This window comes from Ornithorhynchus anatinus, chromosome 7 (assembly GCF_004115215.2).
Source record: "Ornithorhynchus anatinus isolate Pmale09 chromosome 7, mOrnAna1.pri.v4, whole genome shotgun sequence".
In the NCBI taxonomy this organism is placed as follows: Eukaryota; Metazoa; Chordata; class Mammalia; order Monotremata; family Ornithorhynchidae; genus Ornithorhynchus; species Ornithorhynchus anatinus.
This window is the reverse complement of record NC_041734.1, coordinates 33,218,603-33,231,757: the sequence shown is the minus strand read 5'-3', so window position 1 is coordinate 33,231,757 and position 13,155 is coordinate 33,218,603. Positions and strand designations below refer to the sequence as shown.

The window sequence follows — 13,155 nt, the reverse complement described above, 5'->3', positions numbered from 1 at the left end:
TGAATAAAAGTTTTGATTGACTTTGAAATAAAATGTTCTTAATCCATGTGAAGGAGTCATTTGATTTTTCCATGAGTGAAATATTTTTAATGTCTGAATAATGATTTTTTCAAATTTCTTTTTGATGAACCCAATGATATCAGAAACTCCATCGATAATTAATATTCTTGACTTTTTACACCAAAGAGAAACATTTGTTTCTCATATGTCAGAGATCATAATATCAAATGTATGGATACGTTCAGCATACTTGATTTCAGTGGTAGAATGCCTTAACCAAAACAACAAAAAAAAAATCCAATTTTAAGTGTTTTACGAACATCTCAAGCAAGTATCTTCCTGGTAGATGACATTTTCATTCTTCCATAGTTTCATTATTTTGGCCTGTGCTAACTTCTATGTATTGCTCCTTCTGGTCAAAGTTAGACTGGATCGTATTTATGAGACATTTGGAAATGTACCCAGAAAGAAGTGCTTAGTAAGTGTAACTAGAATTGTAACTGACATTATATATAAAGCATTTTCACTTTTATACCAAATTAGTATTTTACTTTTAGATAATATAATTTTCTAGAAAGAATCCTTGTGAATATTTTTTATCCCAAATACTCTCACTACAAATAGCATTGTTTGAATTCATGTGACAATTACTTTAACTGGCAGAACCCACTGGAGTGGATCAAGTAGGAGGAGATGCCTTAATGAATGTAATGCATTTTCCTCAGAGGATCCTTTTAAACTTAATTTGGGGCTATCGTTCTGACCATCATATAATTTATATGGTACCCTGAAGCTATCAGTATTTGTATTACAATGGTTCACTTGACTGGATACTTATTAAAAAGGGCCTGGGAATGAATGTGTGTTTCATATATCAAAACCCATATAAATACGATGAATTCCTTTTTTGTTTTGGAATACTTAAATGAAACGTGCTATATAATTAAAATGTTATCTGGACACCTGATGAAATGGAAATCTTTTGGGCAGGCCTGTGCATGAAAATATAGGGCATTTCTGATGAAATTGTGTCATGTACTAAACAACATGGTGGAAAATAATCATGAGCTGGCTAGCAGTTTGCTTCAAAACTATGACTTTATAGAAGAATAAAATTTCGGCGAAAAGTTTTCAAGAGAAACCTTTTTTACTGGCAGTCTATCAGGGATGTAAAGAGTGGTTAAGATGATTAATAAGTTTGTAAATTCAGCTTTAAACTGATGGAAAAACTAAAATAAAACTGAACTGCTTTATCTTGGTTTTACAGTGATTGAAAAACATAATAATAATAATAATGGTATTTGTTAAGTGCTTACTATTTGCCAAGCACTGTTCTAAGCACTGAGGTATAAGATATAAGATATAAGATAATCAGGTTGTCCCACGTGGGGCTCACAGTGTTAATCCCCATTTTACAGATGAGGTAACATGCACAAAGAAGTAAAGTGACTTGCCCAAGGTCACACAGCAGACAAGTGGTGGATCTGGGATTAGAACCCATGTCCTCTGATTCCCAAGTCCATACTCTTTCTACTGAGCCATGCTGCTTTCAATAACGTACTATATGCCAAGTATTGTACTAAATTCTGGGGTAGATACAGATTATCAGGTTGGATACAGTTCCTGACCCACATGGGGTCACAGTCTAGAAGGGAGGATAATTTAATCTTCATTTTACTGATGAGGAAACTGAGGTGCAGAGAAATTGGGTGACTTGCCCAAGATCATACAACAGACAAGTGGCAGAGCTGTGATTAGAACCCAAGTCCTTTGACTGCCAGACCTGGGCCCTTTCCACTAGGCAACCCTGCTTCCCAATATAATATGATTCATATAATAAGAATAAAATTGATAATGATCTATAGTTATATTCCTATACTGCATTTCTCTGTGGGTATAAATATATTTATGACTACACATATATATGCAGACATCTTATAAAGTCACAAAATAGGTATGATAAAAGCACATTGATTCATATTTTATTTTTCTCTTTCTCTAAAATGAGACTATTGAGGAACAGTTAATTCCTCAGCATGAGGTATCCTATGTGCAAAATTATAGCTCTAAGAATGTTCAGTCAGTCCAAAGATCTGATTGAGTGAACACTTCTAAGTACTTTATAATGAACAATAATGCATACTGTGTTCTGAAGATGCATAGAGCTAATTAATCTCAGCTTTTATAATGGTGAAGAGTTCCTAAATGAAAATGCAGTTTCCTGAAAGCTTGCAACATGTTAATTTGTTTTGAATTCATTATTCCTATTTTCATCAGTTTGATCTTAGCTTTTAAAAAGTGTTTATATATAATCACACTACCTCGCACACTCTCACTCACAAAACTGTGACCCTCACAATGTTTCAAAGATTGCCATGTTGTAAATATACTTGTGATTGAATTGAACAAACTTTCTTTTGAACAAATGTCCATTTTGCCTTACTAATTTAAACAAGGGTTTGTAAAGCCAAAGCCCATCAAATGTTAGATAAGCATTATAAGTTAATGGGCCATGTAGTCCTATTTTCCCACAAACTCAAAAAGTGTCATATTATGTCCTATTTTTACAGCAACATCCATTATTAATATGTATATTTTTGCTGACAGAGGACCTTACAATAAATGTAAGTTTCGTTATCCAGTTCTGGGTCATTAACCATGGGAAGCTTGTAAATATAATGGTTTATTCACATGGGAAGCCTTCATTAAGATGCATTATTCTACAACTGATGTGGTTCATTCAGTATGTAGTGTATTATAGCTTTCTCTGTCTCCCTTTTAATATTCCTAATTTGTTTTTAAATGAGTTGCTGCTTATATGGTGAGTTAACAAATTTGAATTTCACATGGCTAGAGAAGCAGCCAAATATGAAAAGATGTTCTTGCCCAAAGGAAAAGATAAACCTCTTAAATTTAAAAACATCCACCAAAAGATGGCAAAATTATCCCTATGCATTTTATTCAAAGAATATAGAAAAGAAATTTGTATCCAACACATTCCTTGCCCCCTCCCCCCCAAAAAAAGGAATCGGATGAATGGTATGGTTATGTATCATATGAAACATGGTATTTGTAATTGGAATCTGGATGAACGGTATGGTTATGTACCATATGGAACATGGTATATGTAATTGGAATCTGGATGAATGGTATGGTTATGTATCATATGGAACATGGTATATGTAATTGTTTGGGAAATTTTCCTAAACACTGTAATTGGAATGACACTCCTGAAATGGAGACACTTCCTGTGGGAAAACTGTAATTGATATTCATTTCAATTCACTGGGATGAAAGTGAAAAAAAGTCCATTCTAAATAAAGATAAACCATTTAAGTATTGGGAATAGGAACGGAGTAGTAGAGGTGGAAGTAAAAAGATGGGAGAAGGATGGCACTTGGTTAGGTGGAGAGGTCTAAAGAGTAAGGAATTGGGTGTGACTACAGTGTTAGTAAATCTAAAAGCAGGAAAAATTGACTTCGAAAGTATTTACTTTGGGCATCCTATGACTTTAAAATTTCATTAAAAATAATAGTTAAGCTCTTACTGTGAGCCTCAAATAGGATCGAACAGACTATTTTGTAGCTACCCCAGCCAGCACTCTGCATGGTGCTTGGCATATACTAAGTCCATAATTAATGCCATCCTTATTATTAATAAAGTTCTCAAGTTGAAATCCTAAGCTGTTAAAAATGGGAATAGGAAAAGGTGAAGAAAGTTTCAACATACCTTCTCCTATTACATATGAGACCCTTCAAAACACACTAAACTTTCCAACGTTCAGGGGCATGGCACTTGGCCCAACTGTCAGAACAGTCTATGCAGCAGTTAGAGCTATGGTAAATGGCAAAGCCCTGAACCTGATGGCCTCCTATCCACTACGAGCATGAAAGGTACATCCTGCTTTAAAATGTATCCAAGCTCTTCCTCAACATGTGCAGCACTAAGGAAAATACCACAAGAACCCAGGGGTCATCACCATCGAGTCATCGTTCTGGCTCCCCACTGACAGCAAGACTCATTCCAGAGTACTCCCTGATCATCTTCTCAAGATCTCAACAACCAAATGTTTCTACAATCACAACGTGGCTTCAGATCGCAGCATGGCATAGCGGCCATGGTCTTTACAGCATGTCAGGTGCAGAAATAGCCCGGGGAGGAGCACCAAGACCTCTACCCAGTTTTACCAAAGCACTTGACACCATGAGCACTCAGTATGTACAGTGCACTGCACTAAGTGCTTGGGAGAGCACAATACAATAGAGTTGGCAGGTACATTCCCTGCCTGCTACAAACTTAAATCTGAACTCTACAAGTCACCTAACATGACTGCCATAGGAAATTCATTAAGAGTCTGAGAAATCATGAAGGCACGACTGGGTGTGTCAGAACAAATGTTCTGTTCGAGCCATTCCTCATTGCTGCGGGATGACCTGGTTCTATTCAGGGTGTTTCTGCTCCTTTAGAAAACTCGTCCAACTCTGAGTATTGTCACCAGTCAAAAATTACTATAAGCTTCTTCAGGGCAGAATCATGTCTGTTGTACTCTGAGGCACTTAGTACGGTATACCATGCAGAATAAGTACTCAGTAACTATTACTGATTGACTGATGGATGACTGGACCCCTAAAGTTCATGCCCAAGAAGACATGCATATGCTTATAAACCTCTTCCCCAAATCTTCAAGGTATTATGGACTAATAAGCATGAGAAAGCTGAGGTAGCATGTCTGCCTGCTCCAGGGAAGCAATCCACACAACCAAAAATCTATATTGACAATGCAGAGCTATATGTTGTTAGAGAATTCTGTTACTTTAGCAGCATAGTGCAACAGTAGACAAGGGAGTAGAGTCGTGCACATCCTTTTGAAAACTAACAGTGTGAAAAGCAGCATGGTATTAAGCTCCAGCCATAAAAGTCTACAGACCTGTGGTGCTGTCCAATCTTCTCAACAGTTGAGACCTGGACCCTCCACATGTGACTCCTTCAGCAGTCCCATCAACATCCCTTATGGGGCAATTTTCTCTATCAGTTGGTGATGGGATCACAAATGAAGTCAGTCTCTTAGAACTGAAGCTATGCTTATCACCACACAGTTGCATTGGTTGGGATGTGTGAGGGGAATGGATGAGGATAACAACAGGTTGACCAAATTATAGTTAAGCCACAGGTACCAGATTGGTACAGTCCCTCTTCCCCTGAGCCCTCCCCAACACCCTCCCCCCCACCCCGCCCACACACACACACACACACCCCAGTGAAGGAGTCCTGAATTCCAAGTATTTCTCTTTCAGATCCTAGCACCAAACAGCTGCTGGATGGGGGTGTTGAATATGAGAAACTGAAAGGCAGGCAGAGGAAATGCTTCTAAGTATACTTTAAGGCAAAGATTTGGATGATGCTTCATCTCAGCTAGTAACAAAATCAACTGCCCAAGGGAAAAGAGCACAGCCCACCGAAGTCAACAAAAGAAGGCTTCTTGTTGAGCTAAACCTTTATAAGAATCTTGAGATAGTACCAAAAAAAAAAAGAACCAGAGCCAGGAACAGGACACACAGCAAACAGTTGATAGAGCTGGGATTAGAACCCTGGTTCTAATTAAACATTTTTGATCTGCCTCCTTATGGCAAATATTTGGGAACCATAACATCATACTCTGAAAGCTCATGGTGGGCTGGGAATATGTCTGTTACACTGTACTCTCCCAAGTGCTTAGTACAGTGCTCTACACACAGTAAGTGCTCAATAAATACATGAATGAATGGGGAAAAAATATCTAAAAAGTAAAGTAACTTGAGAATAGGCCATGGGGCTTTAATGCAAGTACTGGAATGATAATGATAGTATTTAGGCGCTTACTATGTGGAAAGCATTATACTAAGCACTGCAAAATAGTTTACAAGTTATGGACTTGTAATTAGTTATGGACTTGGTCCCTCTAGGGGATCACAATCACATCTACGAAGGACTTGATAGTTTCCATGTTGGGGAAGTTCCCTTTTTTGGGAGTGTCTAGGAAAAATAGGATCAAAATGCATGTGCTAGTTCCTGGGCCTAGGAATTAAGCAACCACTAGCTGTCCTAGTTGACAACGCCATAACAACACTTCTGGTGATATTGGCCCTGTCGGGGAGATTCATGCAAGGCCCATGGCAACGTCCTTTTCAATATCTGTATTCTTCCTGACTAGTTTTACTCATCCTGGAGCTAGCCTGGAAAAGCAGGAGTTTTGTGCTTAATAAAGTACTGGCTACTCTTAAAATAGGCAAAAGACTTCTTTCTTTTAATTCTGATTTTTACAATTCAATTGTCATTTGCTGAATGCTTCCCAATTGTCTTTGTATAGCTAAATCTCTTTTGATATTTTAGTCTGCTCAAAATAAAAATCAATTTTTCAAATCTCCCATGAGTACAGAAATTATTAGTGACTTGTAAGAAAATACTTGTGTTATAAACTAATCTCAAATGAAAACAAGGAAATTGTTCCAACCAAGAATTACTTTAGCTAAGCAATAACATGAAAAACATTTTTCATGCTTAAGGCTTTGTGATTCCCTCAAGTGAGATGGACATAGTTTCACCTTGAAAAGTACTGGTAAAACAAGTCAAAACACTATGTCAGTTTTAAGTTTTGCTTGATGGAGATTCTAAATCATAGAAATCCTAGGAAGCCTCCTGTCCCATTCCTCCTTCCACCTCCCACCCCTCACCCCACCTTGTTTATTCAAGGGACATGGATTTCATACCAAGGTGACCCAGATGCAACAGTAAACCTAGTAGTTCAAATAAAGTATTAAAATAAAGTAGTGCCTATTTACAAATCATTAATGCAAAATGCATTACTCTAACAGCTTAATAAGAAAATCTGACACCTATTAGTATGAATAGAGTTGCTATCTTCTGAACCACACTCCTTATCTTCTCCAGAAATAGGCTGCTGATCATAGGATGAGTCTATTTAGTAGAACTCACCATACAGTATGTCATTTGGGCTTACTTTCTTGCTCCCTTTAAACCTTTTTTTTTTGTATTCCTAGAGTCCTCCTCTGCAGCTTGCAAATTTTAACTCTTCATTGGTCCGTGCACAAAAAGTGAACACCTTACGCTACGAGGTGCAGGAAAAAAATGAAGAAGAATTCCAAGAAGCTCTGGTTTCAATCAAGAATAATCTGAGAGAATTAGAAGGTCCTGACATCAAAGAGAGCCTCCAGGAACAGATCCGCCATTGGTTCATTGAATGCCGGTGAGAAACCCAATTTTTGTCACGTTAATCTATATTTAGTATTTGCTTTACAAGCAATATCAATTCCTTCAATAATTGAGGATTATGAAAAAACTCAGTAAATACCAGTAGTATTAGGACAAAGCTATCCTAAACCTTGCTACTTATTTTCAGAATTCTGCTATTTTAGTAGTCCCTAAATTTTATACTTCCCTTTTAATATTTATGATAAATACTGAAAGTAATCAATTATATTTACTGAATACTTATGTGCAGAGCACTCTATTAAGTGCTTATTTACAATGTAATAGAATTAACAGATATGTTCCCTGTCCATAACATGTTTACAGTCTAGAGGGAGAGATAGACATTAATATAATAATGCCTGATATTTTAATCCACCCATTTTTGCCCTTTGAATGTGACTGTTTTTGAAGATCAGTGGAAGTAGTGTCTGAACAAGTCCCAAGTCTACATTCATTTGAAGAGTGTAAAAACTAGCCTTCCAAAAAGAAAGAGGAAAGGGATGGCACTGAGAATTAGATGTCAGTTTACTTAACTTCAGTACTTGGAAAAATTGTTAGAATAAAGAAAGCTGTCAAGAGGAAAATAATAAATAATGAGGGGTTAGAAAACAAATTGTTCCAAACCTTTTCAGTATCTTTCATAGCATAGCAAACTTTTCAGAGAGACTGGTAAGGGAGGACAATTCTGAGCCAAGTCAATCCTGTGAGAGCGTATGTAAGATAAATGGTGAGAAGACTGAATTTGATATATTTTTGATGTCTGGTCAAAGCAAGCTTTCATGATCATCTTAACATTTCAGGTAGTTACTTTGCTTATTCAACTTAGATATGGTTCCATAGAATTTAGATAATTTCCAAACCGGCAATCAAATAAATAAATAAATCTCTACACCAAGATAACTAGATGAAAATGTATTTTTAAATACAGTTAAGAGAGAATAGGAAAATTACAGTTTTATTAATTTCCTATGCTTTATCTGACTTTAGGACTGATATAATTTTTCTAATTTCCAATGCCTCAGGTCTAACCTACATTGAATTTCTTAATAGCTGTCTGATGAATCATTTAACAAACTTCCTGATTTGTGTGTGTTCTGGTTTCTATACACTGCACTGGAAAAAAGTTCTGTTACTACTGCAAAAGCAAAGCTGATGAAATTACATAATTTTGTTTTCATTAGAGACTTAAATCCCTCCATGTGCTTGACCCATGAGTGCCTTCTACATAGTTGCAATTTGCATCTGTCAGTTAATACTAATTGCAGGTATGGATTATCTGGGGATAAAGTAGGCTGTGTTGTTTGAATGTTTGAGTCATCATTGTCACCAGAATGTACAGAATATGCTTTGTCCTAAAAGATGCTGCCACTCATATGGAAAGCTGCCTCTTCTCCCTTCCTCTCTTTTATGCCCTGTCCCTTCCTGCCTTAGCCTCATCCCACACCACACTGTCCTGAAGAAAGGACAGCAGATTTACTTAGTATTACTTAGGCCCTACTAAAATGCCTCCATATTACCTGACTCTATCCTTGAGTACACGCAGCATAGTTGGGAAGCAGAATACTCTCAGATCCCAGATCTAGAAGTTGGGTTTTAATCCTACCTCCATCACTTGCCTGCTGTGTGACCTTGGGCAAGTAACTTCATTTACTTCATGTCACTGCTCTCATTCTCAGTTCCCTCATCTACAGAATGGGGATTTAATATCTGTTCTCCCTACTGTCCTTCCTCCCTCATGATTGTAAGCCTCATGGGGGACCTCATTACCTTGTAGGTACTCCCACACTTAGTATCATGCTTGGCACATAATAAACACTTGGCAAATATCAAAATTATTATTAAGTTCAAGGTGGTATGGATTTTGTGATCTGTGGGGACAGGTTGAGTGTGAGTTCCAAATAAAATACCTATGCAGGTTTCTAGTTTATAAATGTCTCAATTAGGAATGTGGTATATATCATTTACCCAAGTGGTAGCAGAAATTCTAGCAGTAGCTTCAGATTTGAGTGCCTAAGTGATATCAATCAGTGGTACTGATAGAGTGCAGTAAGTGCAGAGCACTGTACTAAGCGCTTGGGAGAGCATAATACAATAGAGTTGGTAAACAAACATATTCTCCGCCCATAAGGATCTTACAGTACAAATGTGCTGTGGCGATGCAGGTGGGGTGACTATCAAGTGCTTAAAGGGCACAGATCCAAGTGTATAGGCAATGAGGAGGGAGAGGGAATAGGGGGAAAATTGGGAAAGTCTTCTTTGGGGAGATGTGATTTTAAAAAGGTTTTGGAAGTGGGGAAAATGGCAGTCTGCTGTATATGATGGGTGAAGAGTTACAGGCCAGTAGGAGGACATGGGCAAGGGGTTGGCTGTGAGATAGACAAGATTGAGGTACAGTGACCAAGTTGACAGAGAAATGAAGTGGGTTGATTGGATTATAATAGGAAATCAGTGCGGTAGGACAGGAGAGGAAGAGCTAACAGTACTTTAAAGCCGATGGTAAGGAATTTCTGTTTGACGTGGAGTTGGATAGACAATCACTGGAGGTTTTTGAAGAGTGGGGAGGGGTGTATGGCACATTCTTTTAGAAAAATGATCTGGGCAGCAGAGTCAAGTATGGACTGGAGTGGGGAGGGAGCTGGAGGCTGGGAAACTAACAAGGAGGCTAATGCAATACTCTTGGCAGGGTTCGTATCAGGGTAGTACCAGTTTGGGTGGAGGAGAGGGACAGAGTGGAAGATGTGCAGAAGACTCATCAGGATTTGTCAGTAGACTGAATGTGGGAGTTGTATGATAAGAGTCAAAGGTGAATCCACGGTTACTGGCTTCTGCAACAGGGAGGTGGGTGATAGTGGTGAGTGAGTTGGGAAAGTTATGTGGAAGAATGCCTGTAATGGGAGGGGTGAAATGTTCTGTTGTAGATATGTTGAATTTGAAGTGCCAGAAAGTCATCCAAATGGAAATGTCCTGAAGGCAAGAGGAGATAGGGCGTGTCAGGGTTAGAGAGAGAAAGAGCACATAGAGGTAGTAGCTCAACTCATGTGAGAAGATGAGCTCCCCAAAAGAATGAGTTTGAAGTGAAAAGAGTTGAGCCACAAAAGAGGATGAAGCAGAGGCAGTTGAGGAAGTAGCATGGCCTAGTGAAAAGAGCATGGGTCTGTTAGAGTACCTTGGATCCGCCTCTGTCTGCTGTAGGACATTGGGCAAATCTCATAACTTCACGGTGCCTTAGTTAACTCATCCTAAATGACACTAAGATAAAAGTGGCTTACTTTTGTGGATTACTGTGGTTCTAACTAAAAATGTGACTATTTCTGCCCCTGGATGAAAGGTTGTTTTTTTTTCAATGGATGTTCAAATCGGATTTTTCTCCTTCTAAAATATCACAGCAATGATATCTACACAGAATTACTCTATCGAAGTTTATATAAGCATATCCTTAAATATTAATGAAATTCAGGAAGGTTTCTTCCTGTTGATATACAGCTTAACTCAGTAAAAGGTGAATTTGATTCTTCCATTCTTTCAAAGGTATATGATGGACTCTTGAGCTGAGGTGTTATAACTAGAAATGATAGTGGTTTGAAGATGGGTAATACCAGGGTCATGGGAGAAAGTAATCTGTAGAATTTGTCATACTGTGACATGTCCTTGGTTGTAGCAAGTTGTTTGAGAGTTTCTTTAGAGGATTTATCTCTCCCCTTTAAGTCTCTAGGGAACAGTTCATCAATGGTATTGGAGACCCTAAGGGTAGGTTCATGTTAAGTGTTGTTCCCATAAATGTAAAGATTCCTTTTTTTCTGAAGAGAGAAGAGGTTAAGGGTAAATGCATTTCCATAATTGGTTTGCCAGTTTGGCTTTGGAAAAACTACCATCTAAGTTTCATGTTGAATCAGTAATCTGTCACAGTGATTTTTCTTGCACTAATCAAATTCAAATGTTCTTGACTGACAGCTTGGCCTCTGTTGGAAAGAAACAAAGAACGAATAGTAATCTTAAGACTATTCTGTGACTATCCTGAGTTGGTCAGTAATATTTTTTGTTTTCAAAAAAAAAAAAAGGAAAAAAGGAAATAAATACAAGAAAAATGAAAGTGTGTTGGCTGGTATTATTTAAAAGACCATCTCTTATTTACTGATTCTAGACATGGATTTTCTTCCAGGCAAGGCTATGAAATCAAACCCACTAGGGTCTTCCTGTATAGCATAGTAAATAAGTTGGTGCTTTTGACCTGTCAGCAGTATTAACTGAATTTTAAGCCCTCAGACCAGGATGAACAATGGAGCCACGTGCTCATTATCTGACGATTTCAGAAGTACATTTATTTAATGGAAGCTTATCCACCACAACCAAGGTAATACAAATTCTCATCATCTTGGGCACAATGAGGGCAGGTCCCTAAAAGTGAAAGTGAAAAAAAGGAAAACAGAGAGGGGAAGGAGATGGAGTTTGAGTGCAGAAGAAGATTCTCTCTGCCTTCTTCTACCTCTGTATCTATCAATCTCTTTAATAAGTGCTTACTATCTGCAGTACTGAACTAAGAACCCAAGCCTCTGAAACGATGTTACCCAGATCAGTTGTGCTCAGTTTTTCATGGTTGAAGCTCTGGTAGCTGCCAAGATTGGTCCCCATGGGAACCAGCTTGCAAAGTCCTGGCCACTGCAGCTCCTGACTGGTCTGACTTGTACAGTGCACCCTTCACCCCATACTTGCTCCCCATTCCCCCCCACCTTATTTCTTTTCCCTCCTTATCTAATTTGCCTCCCATCCTCTATACAGTAAGCTCACTGTGGGCAGGGAATATGGCTATCAAGTCTACCAAACTGTTCTCTCCCAAAGCCCAGTACAATGCTTAGTCAATAAGTGCCCAATAAATACCACTGATTTTTAATTGTGGTATTTGCTAAGCACTTATTTTACACCAGGCACTGTTCTAAGAGTTGGTAGATACAAGTTAATTAAGTTGGACATGATCCCTGCCCAACAGGGGACTCAGAGCCTTAGAGGAAGAATGGGTATTGAATCCCCATTTAAAATGTGGAAGCTGAGGCACAGAGAAGCTGTTACTTGCCCAAGTTCACACAGCAGGCAAGTGGCAGATTTGGGATTAGAACCCAAGTCCTCTATACTCGAGCTCTTTCCTTTAGATCATGCTACTTCTGATCTGATCCCAAGCAGCGTGGCTCAGTGGGAAGAGCTCGGGCTTGGGAGTCAGAGGTCATGGGTTCGAATCCCAACTCTGCCACTTGTCAGCTGTGTGACAGTGGGCAAGTCACTTCACTTCTCTGGGCCTCAGTTCCCTCATTTGTAAAATGGGGATTAATAATAATAATAATAATAATGTTGGTATTTGTTAAGCGCTTACTATGTGCCGAGCACTGTTCTAAGCGCTGGGGTAGACATAGGGGAATCAGGTTGTCCCTCATGGGGCTCACAGTCTTAATCCCTATTTTACAGATGAGGGAACTGAGGCACAGAGAAGTTAAGTGACTTGCCCACAGTCACACAGCCGACAAGTGGCAGAGCTGGGATTCGAACTCATGAGCCCTGACTCCAAAGGCCATGCTCTTTCCACTGAGCCACGCTGATTAAGGCTGTGAGCCTCACATGGGACAACCTGATTACCCTGAATCTACCCCAGCGCTTAGAACAGTGCCTGGCACATAGTAAGCACTTAACAAATACCAACATTATTATTATTATTAAAATATCCATCCCATCAGCTGAGCTGCATGCCTTCTCAGTATAAAGGACCAGTGCCCCTTTAAGACTTGGTGGTTCAGACCTTAATGATGGGGCTGTCCTACTAAAATGATAATAGTGAATTATAATTGTGGTATTTGTTAAGCACTTACTGTGTGCCAAGGACTGTTCTAAGCATTAGGGTAGATACCAGGTGATCAGGTCCCA

The 13,155-nt window shown here is 38.7% G+C and overlaps 1 protein-coding gene across 1 annotated transcript in view; it reads left to right on the top strand.

The window, feature by feature from the left end:
* The window catches only part of IQCA1 (IQ motif containing with AAA domain 1), a 244,356-nt gene that overhangs the window by 33,594 nt on the left and 197,607 nt on the right, over nucleotides 1-13,155 (top strand). Inside the window, exon 6 of the mRNA XM_029068684.2 lies at nucleotides 7,038-7,243. Coding sequence (XP_028924517.1) covers nucleotides 7,038-7,243 — 206 coding nt within the window. The remainder of the gene's footprint in view (nucleotides 1-7,037; nucleotides 7,244-13,155) is intronic.